The sequence below is a fragment of the Passer domesticus genome, chromosome 1 (assembly GCF_036417665.1).
Source record: "Passer domesticus isolate bPasDom1 chromosome 1, bPasDom1.hap1, whole genome shotgun sequence".
In the NCBI taxonomy this organism is placed as follows: Eukaryota; Metazoa; Chordata; class Aves; order Passeriformes; family Passeridae; genus Passer; species Passer domesticus.
In genome coordinates this window covers 108,824,223-108,849,534 of record NC_087474.1, presented here as the reverse complement: position 1 = coordinate 108,849,534, position 25,312 = coordinate 108,824,223, and the positions used below count along the sequence as shown (strand labels likewise).

At 40.3% G+C, this 25,312-nt stretch overlaps 1 protein-coding gene across 2 annotated transcripts; it reads right to left on the bottom strand.

Moving 5' to 3' along the window:
• On the bottom strand, positions 1-24,150 carry AFG3L2 (AFG3 like matrix AAA peptidase subunit 2). 2 transcript variants are annotated; one of them, XM_064433127.1, is made up of 17 exons: positions 23,932-24,150; positions 18,908-19,007; positions 18,352-18,420; positions 17,785-17,900; positions 16,694-16,846; positions 14,482-14,556; positions 12,948-13,069; positions 10,410-10,683; positions 9,716-9,853; positions 7,842-7,995; positions 7,148-7,255; positions 6,870-6,995; positions 5,702-5,812; positions 5,039-5,154; positions 3,917-4,117; positions 2,099-2,293; positions 1-990 (listed from the first exon to the last, which is right to left on the bottom strand). In XM_064433127.1, exons 1-17 carry the CDS (start codon positions 24,055-24,057, stop codon positions 748-750), a joined length of 2,427 nt encoding a protein of 808 aa, XP_064289197.1. In that variant the 5' UTR covers positions 24,058-24,150; the 3' UTR covers positions 1-747. The 2 variants fall into 2 exon arrangements, with proteins under 2 accessions (XP_064289197.1, XP_064289187.1); XM_064433117.1 differs by lacking the exon at positions 23,932-24,150 and adding an exon at positions 19,998-20,216.
• Between the last annotated feature and the right edge of the window lie 1,162 nt (positions 24,151-25,312).

Here is a 25,312-nt window from a genome sequence, read left to right as displayed (position 1 = left end):
TTTGTTCAGAAAAGTACTGTTTTTATTGACTCAAACTGTATTTACACATCACATTCATATGTTCAATAGTTTACAGAACTCTGTAAAAAACTGACTGGTAAAACTGCAGGAGCCAAACAGTTTCAGACTTAATTTAAGACACTGAACCATGAGTACATGTTAAGATATTTAAGCAAGTGTTCAGTTTCACTGTCAACTTACATGGCAGTTCTCTGTAGACAAACTCTAAAATCAAAATGAGGTGAAGGGGAAAGGGCCAGATGAAAGAGCTGATAGTTTTGCAAAGCTAGTACTTTGTACAACCAGACTTCCACATTTGACAATGCACTTTGTATGATTCTTTTTCTTTTTGGAAACAGGTCACATACAGGTACAGTTTAGACAAATAATCAAAAAACCCTTTGATTTTTTTTAAGCTTAGAGACGTTTGAAAAAAACCCGAAAACCAGTGCATGAATCTGAACTGTTCCAAAGCTTGAGAGGCTCAGTTCTGGCATTCCACTGCAGCTCCCATTCCTCGTATGCTTCTCCAGCTGGCAAACAAAAGATGATCACCTTTTACCAGTGAACTGATGATCTCACACATGTACATCGGAAGCAGAACATCCTTATCTCATCCCAAGAGATCACTCTTCCACCCATCCCTAATACAGTTTGGTTGAATAAATATTTCTTGTTTTGAAGTACAAACTAGGTGAGTTTGTTTCTCTTCCAGAGTGCAAGTCACCATGGGCACACGCTTCACAGTTAAAATGGCATCCCTCCTCTGATCTGCCTAGCGACCTGTTCATCTGTTGTCTCCTCTTTTTCTTTTTCACGCTCTTTGTTCCAGTCTTTAAGGCCTTCTGGTAGTGAAGTATCCTCATCCAAACTTCCTGTACCTTCCACAAATTCTTCGTAAGTAGATTTTTCTGCAAATGGTCTTGGGCCAAGCAAGTCTAGCATGTCACTTTTATCAAGCACTTCCTTCTCCAGCAGCCGCAGGGCAACCTGGAACAGCACAACAAGTTATGTCATACAGATCAAATACCTAATATGGCTGTCCTACTTGGAAGAGTTTGTTAAGGCAATTAGTTTGGCATTGATTAATTTTGATAGAAAAAACATGATGTTCAGAGTTCACCAGATACAAGATTTTTCTTCCCCTTGAGCATTTTTAGGGAGGACAAATACAATTTTATTTTTAATCCTGCTTTTAAGATTAAGCAAAGTGCCCTCACTGTGGGATGCTTTTATTGTTGCTTCAGAACAGCAGCTTTTTGCTTCTGCCAAAAGGCTCCTGATGCAAGACATTAAGTGGCAGAGGAAAACAAGTGTTCCCTTCCAGTCAGTGGGGATGGTTCAGCTGGGCAAGAGCAATAAAATACCAATGTGTGAACACTGCACCAGGGCAGTTTGCAGCCTTGGGTCAGTGAGCTCATTGTTCAGCACAAACCACATTCAGTGATCTCTTTTGGGAGGCTGACCTGCTACAACAGGATTTATGGAGCCCATACAAACTTGTCTCTTTGTCAGTAAGCCTATTGGATGCCTATCCTAGAAAATGATCCTTTTGCTGTATCAGGTTTTGTGGCATGAAGAAAGAGAATATACACAAGCTGAATTTTGGCTGCAGTGAGGCAGATCACAAGCAGCCAAGGGACAGAATGGAAGACGACAAAGATACTTTTATTAACGCTCAAAAGGAATTCAGAGAAAGGAAGTCATATGAACTTCCCTGCTTACTTTCCCTGCTTCCAAGAGCTTCTTTAGCCCAAAAAACTGCAAACCTGGTATTTAATCTTTGGGTTTTTAAGTTTGCCTATCACATCTACTAAACCCTATGTTAGCAGGCAGACTCTTCCCTCCAACTTTCCAAATGAATATTGACCATATAAGCAAGGAGGGATGTTAAATCATGTTTGTGAGCTGCTCAGGGGTGTACCAACACAAAAGGAGGTTTCTCTTAAGTATTGTGAGAGATTCAAGATTACATCAAATGGGTTTTGAGCAAACTTCCTCATATACTTATATAGCCCCTATTTTAAATCTAATTCCGTTCAATTCAATTGTGGCTTACCAGCTGGAACTTAGTGGCTAAAAACACTGTAATGCTCACCTTCTCCACTTCTGCTTTCTTCTCAGTCAGGAGATTTAATGTCCTTTCATAAGCAATGTTAATTAGCGACCGCACTTCTTCATCTATCAACCTGGCAGTTGCCTCACTGTAAGGCTTCTCTAAGACCATGTCTCCTTGACGAGGGAGGTCAAAGGAAATCTGCCCCACTTTTTCATTCATACCAAACTGAACAATCTGAAGGAAAAAAAAATCATATAAACAAAGGTGAGACAGCAAGAATTTAGGGTATGTTGCTGTAAAATATGGCCAACAAAAAGGAAAGGAAGAAATCCTTTTGCTATAACCTAATCTTTTCCTGTAACATCAACCCTTCCCTGAAAACTCAAGTCTACTGAAGTTAACACGTGCTTTGACTTTCACTTATTTCTTTTGACTGATTAAAGTGAAGGACACAAGTAACACCATTTTAAAGTGGTTGCTAGTGGTATGCATAGTGCTCTGCTGTTTAAATTCTGAGATATTACACAAAGAACACCTCAGCCTTCCTTAAGCAATAAAACCCTTCTTTACCAGAAATAGAAGTGTTTGGCCAATTCAAAATACTTCTGAAGTCTAGCATATTCTAATCACCCATAAAGATAAGCTGACTTAAGTACTAAAGTAGAGGGTCTTGAAGGTTTTTTCTATCAAGTCCAAAAATCATAAGTTATCCCTCATCCCAAGACACTCCTCTACAAATGTCAAACAATTCTTATCTTGCTTCACTCAGTACTGAATACTGACTTGTCCGGTTGCCAAATATGGATGTTTTAAGTTGCATTTTCCTCCAGGAGAGGCAGAAGCAAGTTCAAACTGCTATTTATTTATTCACTCCATGGCTACTATCAATTTGATGGTTACTAAAGCAGCACTTCTCAGTATAGCAAGATCCATATAGGTATGACAATGAATATTCAGAATTCAAAGAGATCTCACCATTAGAGCCAAGCATCTTAAACTGCTTCCTTAAGAAATGTTTGATACTTTTTTTTGGTTCACATGTACAGAAGTCTGTAAGTAGACTTATTTTATAAATTTAAAATTGAACAAGAGTCACTGAAGATCTCATAGAATTAACAGGAAATCATTACACATTGCCTTCCAGAGCTGAGGCACTAAGAAGCATGCCTGAGACCAGGAAGCGGGTGGGGTTTGGGGATAAGCGTGCAGGGGAAGGTAAGTGTACTCCACAATGTCTCTAGCACCTTGTGAGTATCTTATAAGATGACCCCCTTTGTCCTGATACAGGAAATGTAGTAACACACCTGTGTGTAGCCCACAGCTACACTTAGGTGAGTCATTGCATTGATAAGATTTTAAATTACTCATCTACATTAGTTAATATGACACAAACACAAACCAATGTCTTAATTTCCACAGCCTTAACTGACATCAAATAGTGCTTTCAAACAAGGCTGTCTGGATTTCAAGTAGGAATCCAAACTGAATCTTCACACCGGGCAATTGTAAATGTAGGATGATATGATCAAATCTGAATACTAAATTCCATTTTAAAGTAAGTATAACAACTCCCACATGTAATTGAATCCAATGGGATCCAGCTGCAACGTGTGTGTTCCTGTGGGCAGATGTAGGGCAGTAATTGAAGCCTAATGCACAGACTGCTATTGTGAGACTGAAATAAAATATTTCAGTCATCAGCATCTCTAAACAACGCCATGATGCTTATTCATAGAGTGTTTTCTGAAACAAGGCTGCTCAGGGATGCACCTGATGAAATCACATCATAGCAAAACAGGAGTTAGGAAGATGAAGAAAACAGTAAAGGAAAATCAGAAGTCTCACTGAAGCCCATACCTGAGCATATGCACTCTGGGTCACCTTCTTCAAGTCATCTTGGGCACCAGTTGTAATTCTTCCAAAGAAGATTTGCTCAGACACACGTCCTCCCAGAGTCATGCACATTCTGTCCAGTAGCTGCTCTTTGGTATAAAGATACTGTTCTTTGGGCAAATACTGAGCGTAACCCAGGCCTTTACCACGTGGAATAATAGATACCTACAAACAAAAGTAACATGCTACAACTAAACAGTGTTAAAAACCATAAAGCATTCTTCAGTTTAACTTACTTTTTAATACCACAACCTACACCATACTCACCCTTGAGATTTAATTCAGATATTATTTCCGTTTACAGTTTTGCCCCCATTGTGTTTTATCCTTAAAAGCCCTGGCTAGCTCTAAACTGGGATAACAACTACTACAATATCTGGAAAAGAAAGGTAAGACCACTGTCATATCTTCTCTAAAAACTGTATCATATTTTAGAAAGACCATTTTAATTAAAATCGGCAATTCCTTGAATGTTATGTATTGGGCATTACATAGTCTGTAAGAGATATAGCATTTTTCCACCTTTAGCATTCTGAACAGTTTAATAAATTTCCACATTTACTAATGACCTTTCCTCCAGAAGTAAATCATACAACATTTTTAAGCCTGAGATGAGATTAAAAACACATGCAAAACTATGAATGTTAATTAAAGCAAGTTTGGGAGATTGGGGTGCTTTTTCCTCTACGTTCAACTTGTCAAGCTGTGAACCCACAAGAAAGCAAACTGAAACTACAATTTAGCTTTCTGTATTCCTGAAGTAACCTAGTAAGAGTAATTTAAATCACTGATCAATACTGAAAGCCTCAGAGAAAAAGCAGTAGTCAAGGCCAGCAGACTCATGAGAAGAGCAGGTCTCTCACTTTCAAAGGACATTTATACTACAAACTATATAACAGCTAAGTCAGAAAACAGTCAAGAAAGTTTCAAGAAATGAACCAAAATGTACTCTAAAATTGACACATTTACACTGCCTTTTAATAAATTTTAGTATCTTCTTAACATTGGGGGGGAGGGGGGAACCACAAAGAAAAAGATGGTGTCCATGCTACTGTTAAAATTAAAAGTTCAAATTATCCTTCTTACCTTTAACAGGGGGTCAGCATGTTCCAAAAACCACCCTGCAACTGCATGCCCTGCCTCGTGATATGCTACTGTCTTTTTCTCCTCTGGCTGGAGTACTTGAGTTTTCTTTTCCAAACCTTTATAAAATAAATTTGATTAATAGTTTCAGACACAACTTTCTCCTCTGAAATCCTTTACCTCATTTGCAAAGGCCATACATGTGATCTATTGAAAAAGTTTAAACACCCCCACCAAAACCTGCAACTTTTAGAAATTCACATCTTCCAGCTTTCACTGTAACCTCGTCCTTCCTTAGACTTTCTAGTTTCAATGGAAGTTCTTAAGAATATTCAAATATTTAAATAAAACATTTGAACTTTAAAAATGCTAGACCATTTCAGGCTAGCAGCAGTTAAAAGCATCCCTAAATCCAAACAGTTTTTCTTCTTGCTGTTTTGAAGAAGAAATTAGAGACATGTCCTGATGAAATTTCTCTTTGTACCCCTTCCTCTATTATAGAAGTCAGCAATACAGACAAGATACTTCTTTTCTAAATCTGTGTTTAGAAGAGAAAGAAAAACCTTGAAGAGCAGGACAAAGATTCAAAAGCATGGATTCCTACACATTTAAAAAATGAAGTTGTCTATTACAATTTTTGAGAAACAACTGGTGCTATTCACCTACCTCCAATAACTCTTTCAATTGCTTGCTCAAAATGCTTTTGGTTTATCGCATCTGAGAGATGCCTTGCAGCAATTAAAGCAGCTTCATTACAAACATTAGCAATATCAGCACCTAAAAGAGAAGGCAAGAATTACTGATCCTTGTCAACACTTTTGTCTGAGTTTAGCATAAACATAATCTTACCTAAAAGTAGTTTGCTGTAAACTCTACTTTTAATTTTCAAGCTCAGTGAATGTGCTCTGAAATAGCTTAATTATTTAAGATATATTTAAATACCTGTAACTATAGTTATAGGCTTTAGGATTTTTCTCACAGGTAGACAGCCAGCAAATAAAGTTTTTACCAGTGAATTACTTGTTTGATACATCCCACCTTCCTTTTCTGTCTTCAACAGATTATACTTAAACTAGTATATATTTAGCTACATGCATTTCTTAAATGTGAATTCTGTATAGCTCAGATATTGGCATATCTTTAGAAGATATCCTTTCACATTACTGATTTCAAGCCATCCACTTTTTGTTAACCTTTTGTTAAAACTGTTTGCAGTAGTGCTATTGAGGTAACAAACATCATCACTGTAGCTGCCAGAAACATTGACAGTCAAATCACAGAAAACCAGTTCTAGACAGACCAAAACCAGTGAAGAATTCACAACTGTTGAATTCAGAATAGACGTGAGGACTCTCATTACTGGCTTATAATCTAATTAATTTCAAATCTGTATTGACCAATAGTTGAATTCTGCACTGTTTTTTGGTTTTTACTTCCAGAAACATAAATTCCCCTACAGAATATGCACACAAACTCCACAAAACCCAGGTCTTCTCCAGAAGTGTCCAAGAATGAAACAAACAAAGGAAAGGACAAACAAAGGAAGAACACACATACAAGTGATAGCAACCAGAAACCTTTGAATTGCTTGTACTGAGACAGAAGAAACTCCCTCTTCATGTCACCCTGACTGAAGCTGACAAAACCTGAGACCCTCAGAAATCTTCTACTTGCTCTAACAGGCAAAGAGAATTTCAGGCTGTGCCCGTAAATGCAATGAAATCAACTGCCATCCAGAAGATCAGGCGCAAGAAAACCAGAATTAGCAGGGAAATCAAATATCTAAAGCATAAATAGCAAATGGAGAATAATAGTGGCATTAGGAGTCACTTACCAGAAAACCCAGGTGTTAGTGATGCAAGCTTTCTTGCTAGGTTGTCCTTATTTAAGATAGTGTCTAATTTCAGAGGTCTAAGGTGAACTTTGAAAATGGATGCTCTTCCTTTTATATCTGGGGGTCCTTTAAAATAGAAGACATATGGTTTTACTTTTCACATACACACATATATTCAAATTGAGTGTGTGCAAGCAAGCTACATGTATAAATAGCTGCAGTGACTTCAGCAGTGTTCCACAAACACAGGAGGGTACAGACACCCAGGTAGAACTTACCAATGTAAATCTGCCTGTCAAAGCGTCCTGGTCTCATCAGAGCAGGGTCTAAAATATCTGGCCTGTTAGTACCTGCCAAAATGACTACATTTGTGGTTGTATTGAATCCTGTTAAAGAAAAGTGATAGAGAAAAGCTGTGAAATATAATTTCTGTGAAAAAAAATCCCAAAACAGAAGTGAAGACTGCCCACTTTACAGGGTCATGTAAGAACTGACACAAATTCAAACAAATGATATTAAAGCTGAAAATATTTCTATTTATTGCTGCATTGTCCAGCTTTTCATAACAAGCAAGAAAATGGCCTTGGGCTCTGCTTTGTGAAGTGCTATATCAAATCCTGCTTTATCTTCAAAACACAATAATAGATTAACTGCTCAGGAAATCACAGAACCAGCATGGCTAGCTGTATTTTTTTTTTACAGACAGACTGGTCTCATTGTCAAGAATTTTTCTGCCTATTCAACTATGACAAAGAGTTAGGAGACACAGAATGAGGGTTCTTTTTCTCTGAATAAATTTTAGTAAAACATCAGGCTGCAGCAAAGTGAGTCACCATGCTTTATTTTAGGAAACAAGGAAACAGAGGCAATTTGAATTTAAGCTAGAATCCAAATCTTGGTTAGCAGGTCTGAACAAGTATATTTTCCAATATCCTTGTTATTATGACATAGTATTAGGCCTTAAATACTCACCATCCATTTCTACTAAAAGCTGATTGAGTGTGTTCTCTTGCTCACTCTGTCCTCCAAAGTTGCCCCTTCCTCTCTTCCTCCCTACTGCATCTATTTCGTCAATGAAGAGAATGCACGGGGCATTTTTACGAGCCAGAGCAAATAAGTCTCTAACCTTAACAAAAGAACAGAGAATGTATCAGACCGGTTTGTAACTCTTCTGAGTTGGGGGGTGGGGAGGGGTGGGAAGAGGCACATCAGTAACAGTATCCATACAACTGGGCACGGCTCTGAGCCAGCCTTCATTCCAAAGCCTTCAGCCAGCTCTCAAGGCAACCCTAAGTTACTTAATACCCCTCCAAATATTCATTTGGAAGTTAACTTAACTTCTAGAAGTCTGCAAAAAACATTCAGGACATGAGCAGATAGCTGAAATTTTTTTTAGACTTTCATATTTTAAGCAACTACTGTGGTAGCTGCAGCACGATCGACTTGAATTTTAGATGCAACATTCCAATGTTGCTGTGCTTGCAAACCTATCAGAAGGACCTCATTAAAACCAGTTCAGTGAGCTAACACAACTACAACCGAGGAATCAAACTGGAGCAAACAGGAAATGAAAAATTAATGGAAGAACTTTGACCTGAGTGAGAATTAGATGCAGCTTGGAGCTTTACTACTTTATACATTAGTGATGCAATTGCAGAATGCTTCTCTGATGACAAAAAATATACAGCAGACACGAAGAGATGCAAATTTTGGACAGTAGGCTGTACTACACAAAGTCAACCAAATTTTTTGAAAAAAGTACAGTGAAGGAACAAGATAAAGTGTCAGATGCCTAAAGTGAATTATCTTTTCACTGGAATAAGGAGAAATCCAGAATCACACAACTATTTTTAGCATATATGAATTATGGAAACGAAAGGTTTCCATAAGCATATACACTAAAAAAACACCAAAGAAACCAAGCCTGTGTAAGCAGTTTTAGTTCTAGCACATTCAATTTAGAAATTATCAATTTAGTATCACTAACAACTGCCTTGTTTAAATAAATTAATAGGATCTGAAGGTAAAACTCTCCCATATTGTTTTCTACAGGCATCAGAAATTATCAACTGTGTTGAAACTTTGATTCCCAGCCAAAGCTGTGTCAACAGATTTCACTGGATAGTAGAAGTACTTTCATAGACATAGGTACAGAAAAGTTAAGTCACTTTGCTTTGGGGCATTTCAGGTATTTATTGACAACAGAAGTCTGAGTATCACTATTATTTTAGGATACCTAATACTTTCCCAAATTTTAATTTCCATAAAATACCATCAGTAACTTGTTTATACCACTTCACATGTTTTTAGTGAGCTTTCTTAAGACACTTAAAGGCAGAAAAGCACAAAAAAAATTCAGACATATATTTGGTTATTTAAAACACCTGATCTTCAGAAATCAGTTGCTAGACTCAAATTTCAATGAGAAGCTTATCTGTGTGTCCTAGACAACTCTTTACAACTATGAGTTTGAAATCATAAAGAGAATAAAGTTCTTCAAAGAAACAGAGGAGGAGGAGGCATTTCCACAGCAGCAGTCAAATAAGCTACAGATTTCTGATCCAGCTAGTAAATTTACTTCAGAGCTTAAAGAGTGCTGTTCTGTGCTCTGAAGCACCTGAAAAGAGGCACATCCTTAATGGCCTGAAACCAGCTAGTGAACTGCCTTAGTAACTTTTATTAAAGGCACATTGGTGATTTTTGTGTTTAGATGTGCATCTGGCACCACTTGTAAGCAATCTGCATAGAAGAAAACTTCAGCTGTTATCAAACCATTTGTCTCCCAAACCTGACAATGCTTTTTCAACAGCCAATACTGGAAGAAAGCAGCAAGGCCAAAGACTTACTCGTGCTGGACCCACACCAACAAACATCTCTAAGAACTCTGAGCCATTGACAGTGATAAACGGCACATTGGCTTCTCCAGCTGTAGCTTTAGCCAGAAGTGTTTTCCCAGTACCTGGAGGACCTGTCAGAATTGCCCCCTGCAAGAGAAACAGGCAAATTTTCCTTATGAAGAAAACATAATATTAAGCCTATGAAATAACATGTTAATGACATTAAGTCCTCTGGCTTTTCTTTCACCACAGTCAAAATCATCCAAGGAAATAACTGAAGATTAATCCCTCCTTTAAAGGAGTAAAAGGAAAAACAAATTAGATGCAATACTACCACGCTGTCTTAGAGTTGCAGGAACAGTGTTTTCTTTGACTGACATATTAAGTAAGAAAAATAAAGGTATGTCACCAGGTAGACTCCCCTGCCAGCAGAGGCAAAAGGCAATTCTGTAATAACCACTTGCAAGATTGCTGTTACACCTATATGTGTATCACTTCTGGTCCACCTGAACAGACAATGTCTTCCACAAGGCAAGTCTTCTGGCACCACAGTTACACTGCTGACACTTAATGCTTACTTTTTTAATTTTTTTTCTGATTGGAAGACAGAAGCTGGAAAGCATTGCATATGTAAACAATCCTAGTACAGTTTAGAATACTGTGGACTACTAGAAGAATAAAGTCAAAGTCATCGATCCCTTACCTTTGGAATTTTTGCTCCCAGATCCTCATACTGTTTGGGATTTTTCAGGAAGTTAACAAACTCCATTATCTCTAATTTGGCCTCCTCACAGCCAGCTACATCTTTGAATTTAACATCTATTTCATCCTTAAGGACTTTGGCAGTAGTTTCACCAACACTGAAAAGTCCACCCATTCCACGCCCTGCCCGACCCAAGCCTGCAGGACCTCTTCTTAATGTGTACAGCAATGAACCAATAATCAGAATTGTAGGCAGCAAACTGAGGAGAAATGATCTGTGGAGAAAAACAAACAAAAATAGAGAAACCCATCACAAAAATCCATTACTGCAAATAACACCCATAAGATGTTGGTTCCATCATAAGCAAATCAGGACTAATACTCTATTAACTTGCAATGTTTGTACTTCTGCAGGTCGCTCACACTGGGAAACCATCAAAATAAATTTGAGAACAAATTGTTATACTGATACTTGCTTGTTTTTAAACAAGCACATCAAGTAACATTGCTGAGTTTTGCAGATTTAAAACTGCATTACCTAATAAACAGAAGTAGCTTGTTTTCCAAAGGCAAATTTACAGGACTTGTTAAGTAAATGGTTATATTCTCAAAGTAAGTTGCAATAGGTAGCATAGAGATGGTGTATCCTATTATTTCAAGCAGAAACCTCTCTCCAAAATACACACTCTTCTTCCCTTAGGTCTTTCAGCTTTTTACATTTTTTTTCTTCTTTGATGTTTCTATTTTCAAGGATACAGATTTGCAGGGAGGAGGGGGTGCTTTCTTGGGGTATTTTTTGTTTCTGTTTTGTTGTTTTAGTCTTTTTAAATTATTACTCATTGTCCATTGTCCTCCAGCTTTCTAGCACAGCTCTGTAAAAGCCCAAAACCCTAACACAGTCCTCTTTATCATAGTATCTGAGCACTGTACAGTTTTTTCTGTGAAAAGAAACAGCTTCAACAAACAGCTCACAAGACGTTCCACCCACACTCAGCAAAAATAAAATGCAGAAAAGAAGAAGCAAAATCATAAACAAGCACAGGATTTCCAGGCTTTACAGATAACCCACATTCCTGGGATAAAGAGGAAAAGAAGGATTTATCCTTCTACTGTGGTATTCAGTAGATTCTGATCCAACAAGGAACAGCAGTATTTTGGTTATGTATAGCTGCTCTCTCCCATTTCCTGTGGCATTCCTGGGGCAGAATAATGCATAAATAAACATGTATATGAAGAACAGATACTGAGGAGGAAAGGATCAGAGCCGTGGTCAGAAAGAGGGATTCAGGAAGTAAAAGTCTGTACAAGGCTCAAAAAGGCATAGGAACTGATCTGCTTCTCCCAAGTGCTGCATTGCCCTGACAGTCACTTTTCCCAGGTTTGTTTAAATAAGGGCTCAATAGGTTAATTTATAGACCATCCTTAAGATCATGCTTCATTATAAAGAAACAGAAATGAGGCAGGCAGTGTGTAGAACAGGGAAATAAAAACCTCTGAAGTTGCAGGATTGCCCAGAGTTAAGACCAACATTCTTCTTGTTGCCACGAAGACCAACAAGCAGCAGCAGCTTGGTAACACACACTGCAGTAAATCCAAGACATTCCCCTTCATCCTCCCAAATCAACACAAATACCCCCAAATACGAAGTATGCAAACACAAGAGAGGCAGTAAATGAGCCATTTTCATTAGTCACATGAACTACTACACCCAAAGTCGAACTTCCTGATGATAAAAAACCTATTTGAAAGACATCAGCAGGAGTAACTTCTAAACTGCTCACTTAGAACCAAAATGAAACTAGTCCTTGGGTTACAAGACTACGCTTGTCTTCTTAGCCATTTGGAAAAATACATCAGAGAAGCACTTTTACTGTCTTTTAAATAAAGCAAATAAAATTCAGCTACATAAAGCTAAAACAAAGAACACAAATCTAGTACCAGACCCATTATTCCCTAATGGGAAGCAACAATGCTGTAAATCTAACATCAGTACTATTTTTTTTAACAATTTAGAGCATGATCCATCTTCCAGTTTCAGTTAACAGGCAGCTTAGTGTGATCTACTTAATCGCCCATTTCTTGCTTTTTTTTCAAGGCCCCAAAATTTGACTTATGCTTAGTTTTTGGCCAAAAATCGATGCTCAGAATATCTCAGCCAATATACTGTGGTTTTGTGATATAATCTGTCTGTTCAAAAATCTACATGAGCGTCATCTCTGGAGCTCTGCTGCTGTGCCCAGCTAATGCTTGTTCTAGTAAAAGTCACAGGGAGGAGGGGCTTAAATGAAGAAAGGAGTTACAGTAAAACATTTATATAATAAGAAGCTATATTTAGAGTAAGAGGATATGGATTTCTTCACAGACAAAGTACTGAACAGCTTCTCTTACACATAACACTCAAAAATAAACCCAAGCTGATTGTTATTCCGATCATACTGCCACCTAGTGACACATAAGGTATGCGTATTACAAACCTACTTCTCTACTGTAAACACAACCTATTTTTTTTTACCAGAGACTTTTTAAAGCAACTTCTTACCCATCACTCTCTGTTGAGTAGACTACAGGCAATCTGTTCTCCACTTCTATTCCCAGATCTTGCTGCACAGTCTCCAGATTCCGTTCAAAGGTGTCCACACTACCGATATTAAACCAGACGTACTGTGAGGAAAAAAGCAGAGATGACCAAGTGCCCTGTCTTATTTCACCTTCACTACAAGCCAGCTTCCTCTAGTCTGGTAATTCCTTGGGCATGTGTTAGATTTGGACCAAGTTTAAGTTGCCTTGTCAAGTGTTTAACTGGTGTAAGAGGCACACAACAAATCTGAAGCCTCCCAACCTAAATACACTTGTATTTATCATTGCTTCTGCCGAGAGATAAATCCCAATGGTTTTAGAGAACTTTAAACAGATGGAAATCCTGGCATTTTCTTCAGAAAAAACCAGAAAGGAGTAATAAACAGAGCTTTACAAGGGAGCTATATAGTCAGAATAATACATCTCAGCCCTTCTGAGAAAGGGCCTAAGAAAGGTTTTTGCTTTTCTTAAAAAATTCTGCAGTTTACACTAGCTTTAAAGTCATGTCTTCACAAAAAAACAAAAAAAAAACCCAAAAAAACCTCCAACCCCCTCCCCCCCAAAAAAAAACCCCAAAAACAAAAAACCAAAAAAAACCCACCAGCATGATATTTATTACAGACCAGAAAGACAGCTATTACTTTAAAAATGTGTTGAGATCTGGTCAAGAAAATCTCCCCTTTTGCACCATGACCTGCCTGACTTGTCCCTCTTTACCCTGACATTGAAAAAGACAAAAACAGAGCAGTTAACTGATTGGGAAACAAAGGCAACTGGTTGTATGTGGGCTAAAGAGTAGGTGTATAAATAAGCCACCCTGAAACCCACTGATTAAGTAATTGCTGCAGATTTCACTTCACCCAGGAGAGAACTGCAGACCTTTTTTCAGAGACCGTGAAGAAAAGCTTTATCAGGTTACCTCATCTTAGGTGGTGGAGCTTTTCTCATGCTTCTTTGAATTTTCTATGAAAATTTTATCTATTTTTAATAGGTCTCTGCCACTGGGTATCATTCTTTGGAAAACTTTCACCTGCATCAGCCTGCTCCTCACTGTGCTACTAAAAGAACAACTCCACGAAATAAATACTTTGGAAACAAACACTTATCTTTGTTTTCTCAAGTAACTTGCTAAAAGCAGTCCGGAACAGAAAAGATTCCTAAGTATGTGGACTTAAGTCTGAGATTTTCTTGAGCAGATGGAAAACAGCAGTTAAAAATACAGACCCTTCAGCAATTTCTTGCCCTTCCTGTTTAAGTATCTGTATTAAAGAGCATAGTGCTGGAAAGGAACTACTTGTCATAGTTTAAAGGTATCTATGGCAAAACAACTGATACAGTAAAGTGAAAAACACACAATGTAGGATAATGTAACAAGAAAACATGGTTTTGATTAAGAAGTTATTAATGATACGGACCAAGTTTTTGTCTCAAACTTTACAAAAAAGGACTGTTTTGCTGCTTCTAACATCTCATGTACATGTATTAAAAGTGTTTACCCATTCATGAGGAGACTTTCCAGGAACAAAGATGACTCTAACAAAGCGCTTGTTCACCACTTCAAGTCTGTCCACCTGTAGGAGGAGAAAAGAACAAAACCTGAGTGAAGAGTGTACAGTCACTGTGCTTCTACCACAGCTTCAGATTACAAATGTGAATCTTTCTGTTTTTCAGTTAGGAGACTACAATTAATCATGTACATCAGCACAGTTCCACAGTCTACAGTTTGCCATTAGGAATCATGTATGTAATCAGGAAAAAAGGAATACTGGCACATAGCAATTTAGATTGAAAGACTGACATTGTATGCTCTTCTCAAGGAAAAACTGAATGCATGCATCAGCAAAAATCAGTTACAATAAAATAGTTAAACAGTAGTTAATTGTCTCAGTGGTCAAACACCAAAACCAGTAAGTTATATGATTCCAAACTCTTAGAGCAGCTTCCAAAACAAACCAAACTGAGCAAAATTAGGGAAATCTGAACTTTGTTCTTACAGCTGTTTTCCCTAATAGAAAGGGCTTCCTGTGCTACAATATTAAATACAATAACATCAATTACACAAAAAAGTATTTAGCTGGGGTAACAGATAGCACATAAACCTAGGAACTGTGCTACAGGTTTAGCAGATATATATTTTTACAGGTTTCCTCCAATGGTTAGTTTGTTTGATTTGACAGGGCCTTTTTAGAAGTCAGCTAAAAATGTTTCCGTGTTTTCTTCCCCTTTCCATAAAATAACTGGTTTTAACATTTTTAAAGCATTTAAAACTAGCAATCTAGTTTTAGAAGTTGGGCCTGAACTGCCCAGGTTAGTAAGGTTGTTCACTGAACTCACTACATGTGGCTATTTCTGGTAGAACTGAAGAAAAACATAAGCTAAGAAGTCACTCTAGAACTAACCTGATTTCACACAACACTACCTGAACACCTTAGTTTTGAAAAGCACATGACTCCAGTAATGCTGTCTTCTCCCCACCACTAAGGCAGCCAACAGCACTTGACAGCTACACATTTAGCCTGTCTGAATATCCACACTACATCTTACAAAGACACAAGAAACTTAGTTTTGTGCAACAGCCGACTTCGACAATGCTTTTCCGCAAGGAGGCTTCAGGCTTTGTTCACTGTAACAGCTAAAATGATATTTTTACACAGTTAAGTGTCTTACTGCCTCAGAAATTTAATCAGTATAGGTTTTTTTCACAAGATGTACAAAACCACCAATTCAGAACAGGACTGATTGTAAGACAGTCTAGGCAGAAGCATACAGAGCAGCTCTGCAGAGATCAGTTAGAAAAGAAAGGTAAGAGGCACCCTGTTCAGCAGCTTACCAAAGTAAGGTAATAGAAGGTTAATTTTGTGTTAACAAAATATCCCTCTAGGTCTGAGACCTAGAGGACCACGCAAACCAATGCTTTCCTAACCTGTAGGGTGAAGCTACAAGCAGGGAGGGAACAGAGCAAAGAACTCATGGCTCCTGAAGTGGAAAAGCCTGTGCAAGACACAATCTCCTGAACTTCAGGGCATCACCAACCTATTACTCCAAGTATGGAAAGCTGCCAAATTCTACAGACAGATAGGATATTGATGATAAAATTGATTGCTCCAGTAGTGGCTCCAGGTAAGACAAAATGAGAGGAGAAAACAAAGAGAGGAGGCTACTTTACAACACAGTCAGGCTGGTGAAGGGATGCCAATATATTGTCCTTGAAAAGATTCTTCCATTCCCCGCCCATCCCTTTCTGCTCTCACTGCTGCTTCTCAGATTCCCAAGGAACTGATTTTAGACATGAAAAACCTTTTCTTTTCAGAGGGATGGGCACATGCAAGTGCTAAGGTTAGGAGCAAACTTCTTCCAAAGGCAGCTGGCATGTCTCTTTAAGCCATTATGTCAGTTTACCTGTACTGTAAAGCCATACCCACAGAGTGTAGCTACGTTGCCCCAGCACCCACATGAAATATCCAACCAAAAGTTTTGTCCTGAGTTGCTATTCCCTCTCCTCTCTTGAAATGACATAAATCTTCACACATCCATCCAGAATGTGAGATCTAGGAACTGATTAAAATGAAAGCTAATTCCTTTCTCCCTTGAAAATTACACTGAGCCAATTCTCACTCTACAGACACACAAACACAAGCCTAACTGGGGAGGCAGAAATGAGCATCTTCAGCACTCTGATGTTTCACACTGATTCCCCTCCCCACTCACCAATCCTTTAGAAAGGTAGTTGTTGACAAAGTCTTTCCAGGTGATTTCTCTCCCAGGGACCCTGAAGAAGAAGTAGTATACAACCATTGTCCAGAAAAAAGAACTTCCCACTACATACATCCGAAACTCCCTGACATCCCATGGAATGTCACCCTAGGAAATGGAAAAGACAAAAAAAAAAAAATTAGAGTCTGTAATACAGTAAGCACATAGGAAAAAGGTTCTAATATTTCTTTGTAGCTTCTATTCCCTGCCCTCAAGGTTGCCACAGAGAATGTTAAACAAAAGCCTGTTTTGCTGTATGAACATACTTCAAGAATTTCACAAAGAACTGAGGAACTACAGCAATAGAAAATCTTTAAGTGTTTTACAAACAGTAATTGAAGAGTTTTGATCCATGAACTACTGTTTTTAGAAAAGAAAAAAAAATCACATGACCTTTCTGCCTCCATTCTAAAACAATTATCCTTGGTCTCCAGGAATACATGCAAGACCAACAAAAAATAAATGAAAAAATTAACAGAAGGAAAAAAAAAACAAAAACAAAAATAAGAAGGATGAAAAACATGCACCAAAAACATTCTTTATATACATACAGGAATATTTTATATATTTCTGTACTGTCAGGTGCCATCATCTTTGTGTTACAGCTGGCAATAAATGGCAATAAATTTCAAAGGGAAACTCACATAAGTATTCCATCAAGGTCAGAACATGTAAGAACAAACTACATTTAATGATCATTGTGCGGTCAGAAAATTCTCCAAATTGCCACTGAAACAAACAAAACACAAGGCCTTTAAAGGTCTGAGGCTCCCCTCTAAGAATACTGCCTACTAGCAACCACATTCACACAGCTTAAACTTCATTAACATTCCTGAACAGAGGTAGATTTTTCTGGAGTTATGCACAAAATAGTTATTCATGAAAGGCACTGAGTGGGGAGCCATCCAGAGCCAATTGCCATGAAAGCCTGGCACAGGAGGCTTGAGCAAGACTTGGGCAACCACAATATAGCCTTAAAAACCAAAATCATGCAAGGTTATTTCATGAAGATAGTGATATAAAGAAAGATATTTTAAAGTCAAAACCTTCTGTAATCTGGTCCACCAGTTAGTTTCTTCTTTCTTGCCTCCTTTTTTTCCACCACTCCCACCTCCTCCACTACTAGTTCCACTGGGTTGTCTAGAAGCAGCTTGCTTTGTTTCTAAAAAGAAATAATTATTTTTTTTTTACATCTTATGCTAATGTTACTTTTTATTAGTTATATTAAGGAGATGTTCTTACTAGTCTGCAAGACTGCAATAATTAGATGATGTGAAAACCAGCCTTTTCCATAGAAAACCAGATATATAGTCCATTAAAAGGCAGAGACACAGTTATGATCAGAAGAGAGGTCTGTTAACTTACAATTGAGGGACAGCACTCCAACAGAAGCATAGAAATAAATAATATTCCAGAAGATGAGCATTATTTTGCTTTCATATAATGTATAATAAAACCATATCAATTTGCACTTCTAAACTAATCTGGTACAAATATATCTTCCCTGAAAAATAAAGAAAAGACCTAAAACCCAAACTCACAATTGTTATGCCAAAATCTAATTTAATGAATGCACATTCCACAAAGAACTGAAGTCAAGCAACTTTTTGTACCTTTTGTTTCTCCAGGGGTACCTTTAGTTCCATTAGATTTCTTCCCATTGGGAAAATACTTTTCAAATCCTATTGAGAAAAAGGAAAGGAGCTCACAATTGGTTTTTATTTTACAATTCCTTCATCACACTTCAGCCATCACAAGCTGAATGTATACACCAACAAAGAAGCTAGGAACATACAGACTGGCAAAACCAGCTTCGTTCTTGTCTTTCTGTTGAAAAGCTCTACCTGGTCTCCATAAATAAATCTCCTGTGTTGACAAGAGAATACCACATCTATTTAATAACCTGAAGTAAAGCTATGTTTTAACCAGAGACAGAGAAGCTTAGGTCAACAGAAAGCTTCACTGCACAGTGTGAAGTTGAGAAAACAACACCATTCTTGAATAGCACCTAAAAATCCCATAAATCAAATATTCCATCTTGATATTATCGGCTGGTTAGTACAAGAACTGACTTGCCCACAGACAATAAAGCTAAATAGCAGGTAAGTGCAGTCCCCAGCAAGGGATGTAAGCAGTTTGCTTCGTTTCACAAATGAAAGTTGCAGTCACCTTTAGGAGGTTGAGAGAAAAGCCTTCTGCAAGCAGCGATTACACTTGCCAAAACAGTGCTTCTATCAGCAGTAACTCCAGGGGTAACTTGGTCACAGAGCTGAAAGATGAAATAGAAATATAAAGCAGTAAGAACATGCCACAAAAATCTTCAAGCTCTCTAGCAGAGCCTTGCAGCTAGTCAGACAATACTTTACAACAGATATTGTAAATAACTGCTGTGTGCCAGAAAGTAAGAAAACAATGGGAAAAGTTCATCAAATAAGTAATTTCTACAGCAATGAGATTTTTATTCTCGTTGTCAAGAACCGAGTTTCATCTTACACACAAACAAAACATTCTTTATTAAAAGAGAAAAATCAAGCAGAAAACACTACAAGCTATGAACATTAAATACACATTGATTTCTATGGGACACGTTTAATCATACCAGCCAAATGACATTAAAGTGCAACATTAACTGTGACTGCACAAGCATGATCCACACAGTACTGAATCATGTTTTGTCTGCAACATTTTTTCAAATAGTTAAGAAGTTGTAGCTTCTGAATATGAGAGATCTACTTGAATCCAAAAGAAAGGGATGTGGCAGACAGTGCTTACATCCAGCTAAGAAACTAAAACAGACAAGGAATCTCAGTTCAAAAAGAAGATCTAAAGCCCTATGTGGGTAAACATCCAGTTATAAAACCACAACAAACCTAAGCCTATTGCTCCTTGTTCTAAGGCTGTTTACTGTTATTCATCTTATAAGTGCAATGAGGGAAAATTAAATATTTAAACTTACTAATTCTTAAAAAAATTTTGCTACTAGAGCTGAATACGTCAAAAAAGTGTAAACTGCAATTTTATTCAAGAGAAATCATATCTGATTTCTTCAAGGACATATTTTAGATAAAATCTCCTTCATAGGTTTTTCCAATACTTCTGAGAAACAAAATATTATCCACATCAGGATTTCCCCACAGAATGACTTTCCTTCTGCCTCCACTCCCTTCCATAAAGGCACTCAGTCTTCTGTTCTTTTTGATTGGAAGCTATTTACCTTAAGAGCCACAGAAACAGTAAAATGCAAAAACCAAACACTAACTGAAAAGCAACAGGTCCTGAAAACATGACTCCAAGTATCCTTGCAAGACAGCAAACATCCATCTGGAACTAACACCTCCAGGACTATTTCTGTGAAGGGAAATTCAGTACTATAGTCAAGGTACAGTAGCTGTAAACAAAACCCATTTTTGCATATTAAAGAACTTTTGATTACTGGGGTGCACACTAGAACTACCCTTGGCATGCTGTCATTCATTAACTGAATGCTGTAACTCTGCTGAAATCTTCTGTCTGGAGCTTCCTCTTCCACCCCCTATTAAATGATGAAATACATCAGACTTATTTCGAGCATCCCTGTAGTTCCACCTGCTGGAACCAAGAAGAATACCAAAATGTTCCCATTCCTTGCTTTTGCTGTGCACTGAGAATTCTTGGGCTGCTTGATCAAGATTTGTTTTGTGCCGCTGCATGTCTCTGAATAAAGTCTGATACTGAAAATACAAGAAGGTATTTCACTGATTCTCAGAAGCATGTGCAGTGCAGATTGTCTAGAGAGAAGCTATTATAGAGAACAGCTATTAAGACCAATACGTTATGACCTCCAACATGAACAATTCCATCTGTGCTCCTAGAAGAAGTTTTAGGACAAGTGGGAGGCAGCCATGTGAGCAATAAAATAAAGAGGTTGCCACAGATCATGTATAGCACAGATACAGACAGGGAGTGATTGCTGCAGCAACTGATGAAACTCAAAGAAACAGTGGGGTTTTCTCCTATGTCAGTGGTCCCCTACAACACACAACAATTAGGGACTTAGTTCTTCTGCAAACTCAGATTATTTTTTATTTGCAAAGAGACTGGAATATTCTGAAAGCTTTACTCCAACTAAGATGAAACAACTGCTCATGTTTAAAAGAAAAGTTTAAATAAGCCAAATCTAATAGCCTGGCTCAGCTAGACTAGCACAGGTTTACTACAGAATTAGCTTATAGTTTAAGTGAAGGAGAGGGAAGGGTAAGCAGACAGAGCTGTGGGGCAGAATAATGGGACTTGCTTCTTGTTGGATTGTCTCTACAGATCCTAATTTCCATGAACACACGCAGTCACCTGTCAAGTAAATATGCAGAGAGCTGAGTGCTCTGAAACTGCATTGCGAGAAAAAGTGACTTCATGGCACGTTCAGTGTCACCTGACTGCCCTGAGAAGAGATGGCTGAGAGGGGACCTCATTATTGTCTTAAAGTATGTGAGGGGAGGGTGCCAGGAAGGCTGATCCAGGCTTTTCTCAGTGGTGCTGAGCAACAGGACAAGAGGCAATGGGCAGAAACGGCTGCACGGGAAGCTCCACCTGAACAGGAGGAAGAACGTCTTTACTGCGTGGGTGACTAAGCACTGGAACAGGCTGCCCTGAGAGGCTGCAGGGTCCCCCTCACTGGAGGCATTCAAGAACTCTCTAAAACATCAGCACAAAAACTGATCATCCTGACACAGGGCCTGTCCCTGGGCTCGTCTGGCAATGGGAATATCGCAGCAAGCTTAGCTGATACCAGCACACCCGCTGCCTAAACAGAGAGAGAGCAAACAGAGCACATTTTGACTGGATGCAGTTTTGGGCTGTATACCAGAAAACTCTTGCCAAGTGTCTCCCAGTCAGAGGCAAAAAATTATACCGCATGTTTAAAAAAAAAAACAACCAAAAAAAGCCCCAAAACAACCAAAATAAATATCTGGTTTTGTTTTTTTTTTTCTTTCAGACAAACCTTGCGACATCATCCTAAAATCAAGACTTTTAAAAATGTAAGTTCTAAATAAGTAAAACACACAAAGGTCAGTTTCAGAGTTAAATAACCCATAACATGTTACTAGTCCAGAGTGCCACATAAACCCAAGACCACAAGCAGAACTACTTACAAAGTTTACAAAACTGAGGCTACACAAAGCAGGAACAGAAAATCCATTTGCTTAGCTATACAAATAGGATAGAAAATCCGTTAATTCTAAAAAGCTGAAAGTTTGCAGTTTTACCCATTATCAAGATCCAAATCAAAGCGAAATTAAACCAAAAGTCTTAATTATCTAACAGCCACCAAAATATTACCTAAGAACATAATGGGAAGAAGGGACAACACACAACAAAAATCTACCTTAAATGCAAGTTACTTCCTACACGGGCAAATAGTGATAGGACAAGGGGACGTGCTTTTAAACTGAAAGAGTAGAGATTTGGATTAGAAATTAGACAGAAGGTCTTTACTCCTGGAGGGTGGTGAGTGACTGGAACAGGTTGCTCAGAGAAGTTGTGGATGCCTGGAAGTATCCAGGGTCAGACTGGATGGTGCCCAGAGCAACCTGGTCTGCTGGGAGGTGTCCCTGCCCATGGCAAGGGGGGCTGTAACTAGAAGATCTTTAAAGTCCCTTCCAACCCACGCCTTTCTAAGGTTCTATGATTCCAAGCTACTCACTTTTTCTTACAGAAAGATCAATTTAAAAAAGTAGTGGCTTTTATGGAACAAAGGTCCTCATTTTTCTGCCTACATGCAAAGCCAGATGCTGGAATGAATACAAAGTCCCCATCCTAAGATTGATTCCAAATAGAAACTCATTAAATTTTGTTGAAAGTAACAAGAATTAGCTTCCTGAGAGATCAGCAGCACTGCTGACAATGTTTTATTTATTGTTCAATGATCTTCAGCTCTGATCAAACAAATTCACCATTAAAAACAAGCCACATATTCATGCTGACAACAAAGCCACTAACATCCTTCTGTGTGTAATCATCTCACAATTATCACCATAGAGATAACCTTCACAGCTATAAAGGTGTGGCTGTTCACCACTCTATGCTACAGGAAAACAAAAATTCCCACGAAAGAGAGAGGAATTAAGCATATCCCTTTTCCCAAGCAGCCCCACAGGCCTGTCATTCCCCCACTTTGTTAGAGCTGTTTTAGAGCTGTCAACAAGGGTAACACACATCTTGTAACAGCTGACAGCAAAGGCCATTTTGCTAAGAATGAACACACAGACCTCATGCTTCACCAGTAAGTACCACAACTCTAGGTGCAGATTCATGGCACCACTGCACTGTGCAATCCCAGGATGCAAACAACCAGGCTCCTCTTTTCCAGAACACTGACACCCAAAACAAACTGCTCAGCCACTAACCTTTAACATTTCAGTCTCTCACCCAGCCACAAACCCACCTAACACTTTCTCATCACCCTGAGAAAGCAATGGAAGAACTTTGGAATCAGGTGGGACACAGCACCTGGAAAACCAGTGGGAATCTGCGAACCCTCCACTATGAAGAGGAGATGAGAAAGTTGGGGCTGCTCAGCCTGGAGGAAAGTTGCATGGAGAGCTCACAGTACCTGAAGGGGGTCTACAGAGAAGCCAGAGAGGGACTCTTTATCAGGAACTGTAGTGATAAAACAGGAAAAAATCGGTACAAACTCAAAGAGGAGAAATTAGGTTAGATACTAGGAAGAAATTATTTACTGTGAGAGTGGAGACACTGGAATGTGTTGCTGCAGATGCAGTGTCCAAGGCCAGGCTGCACGGGCTTCTAAGCAACCTGGTGCAGTGGCAGGTGTCCCTGTCCATGGCAGAGGAGTCGAGAAGAGAAAATCCTCAAGGTCCCTTCAACCTCCTAACACTCTAAGTCTCTATGAATCCCGGCGGGATGCAGCAGCAGCTCTGCCATGTCGCCTCGTCTTCCTTCTGCTGCGGCCCAAGCAGGTTCTCCCGCACGGCGCCCGCTGCCACTTCCAGGCCGGGAGGCGCGGCACCCAGCCCGCCCGCTCACCCAGCCCCGGGCCCGAGCAGGCCGGGCCGCGTCCTCCGAAGGGGCTGAGGAGAGCCGGGGAAGGCCGGGCAGCAGAGACGCGCCCGGCTCCGAGCAGCGGGGCGCCCTTCCCCGCCCCGGGCCGCCCGCCACCGCCACCTCCCTCGACCGCGGGGCGGCTCGCTGCTCACCTGCGCCAGGCAGGGCCTGGTCCCCGCGAGCAGGCCCCTGCCGCCGAGCAGCTGCTGCAGCGGGGCCCCGGGCAGCCCCCGGCGGCAGCCGCCGCCCCGCGCCAGCAGCAGGTACCGGTGCGCCATGGCCGCCCGGACCCGCCGTCACCGCCGGCCGCCGCCTGACGTCACCGCGCCGCCGCGCGCATTTCCTCCGCGTCCGAAGGGCACACCTGGCCCCGCCCCCCGCGGAGACCACGCCCCCGAGGGGGTCACGCTCGGCGTTCTGACCACGCCCCCCGGTGGAGCCCCGCCCCCCGGGCGGACGGGTTTGTGGGAATCCCGGAATCCATCCGGTCGGGAACGACCTCCGGGATCACCGGGTGCAGCCTGTGACCCAGCACCACCACGTCAGCTAGACCATGGCACCAAGTGCCACGTCCGAGCTCTCCCTGAACGCCTCCAGGGACAGTGACGACATCACCCGCCTGAGCAGCCCATCCCGATATTTAATCGCCCTTTCTTCAGGAATTTCTCCCTAATGTCCAACCTGAACCTCCCCTGGCGCAGTTTGTAGTTATGTGCTCTCGTCCTGCTTGCCCGGGAGAAGAGACCGGCCCCCGCCTGGCCAGAACCTGCTGTGGAGAGCGAGAGGGTCCCCAAGGAGCCGCCTCTTCCTTCTCCAGGCTAAACACCCCAGCTCCCTGAGCTGCTCCTCACAGGCTGTGCTCCAGACCCTCCACCAGCCTCGCTGCCCTGCTCTGAGCACGCTCCAGCTCCTCAGTGTCCTTCTGAGCTGAGGGCCCAGAACTGAACCCAGTGTTTGAGGTGTGGCCTCACCAGCGCTGAGTACAGGGGGAAATCCCTGTCCTGGCCACGCTGTTCCTTCCCTGACACACGCCAGGGTACCACTGACCTTCCTGGCCACCTGGGCACACGCTGGCCCACGTTCAGCTCTTGCTGACCACCACCCCCAGGTCCTTTTCCACTGGGTCACTTTCTCAGCACTCTGAGGGGTCACTTTCTCAGCACTCTGAGTAGCGCTGCACGGGGTTATTGTGGCCAAAGGGCAGCACCCAGCATTTGCTCTTGCTGAACCTCATGCCGTCGGTCCCGGCCCATCATTCCAGCTTGTCCCGGTCCTTTGCTGGCTCAAGGGTGCGGGTGAGTCAGCGGGGCACGGCTCAGCCCAGCCAGCTCACTGAGAAGGGCAGGTCTGCTGCTGCCAGGGCTGGCTTAGCCTGCAGGAATGTTCTACAAAGCCTGGAGGTAGGAAATAAGGAAACCTGTCTCCTGGTTTTGCCCCATTATGTAAGGCATCTCATATCAATGTGTTTGCTGTAGAATGAGTCCGTGCAAAGTCCTCCAGGTGAACCCAGGCATTTGGCATTATCACTGTTAA

Excerpts from the sequence above, each read along its gene's own strand:
- AFG3L2 (XM_064433117.1), bottom strand. The coding sequence starts at position 20,213 with ATGAATGACAGCATGCCAAGGGTAGTTCTAGTGTGCACCCCAGTAATC. Across the intron at positions 16,847-17,784 it reads GGTGGACCAGATTACAGAAG|GGTGACATTCCATGGGATGT; the intron begins GTTTTGACTTTA and ends TCCATTTCCTAG. Across the intron at positions 991-2,098 it reads AGAAAGCAGAAGTGGAGAAG|GTTGCCCTGCGGCTGCTGGA; the intron begins GTGAGCATTACA and ends GTGCTGTTCCAG.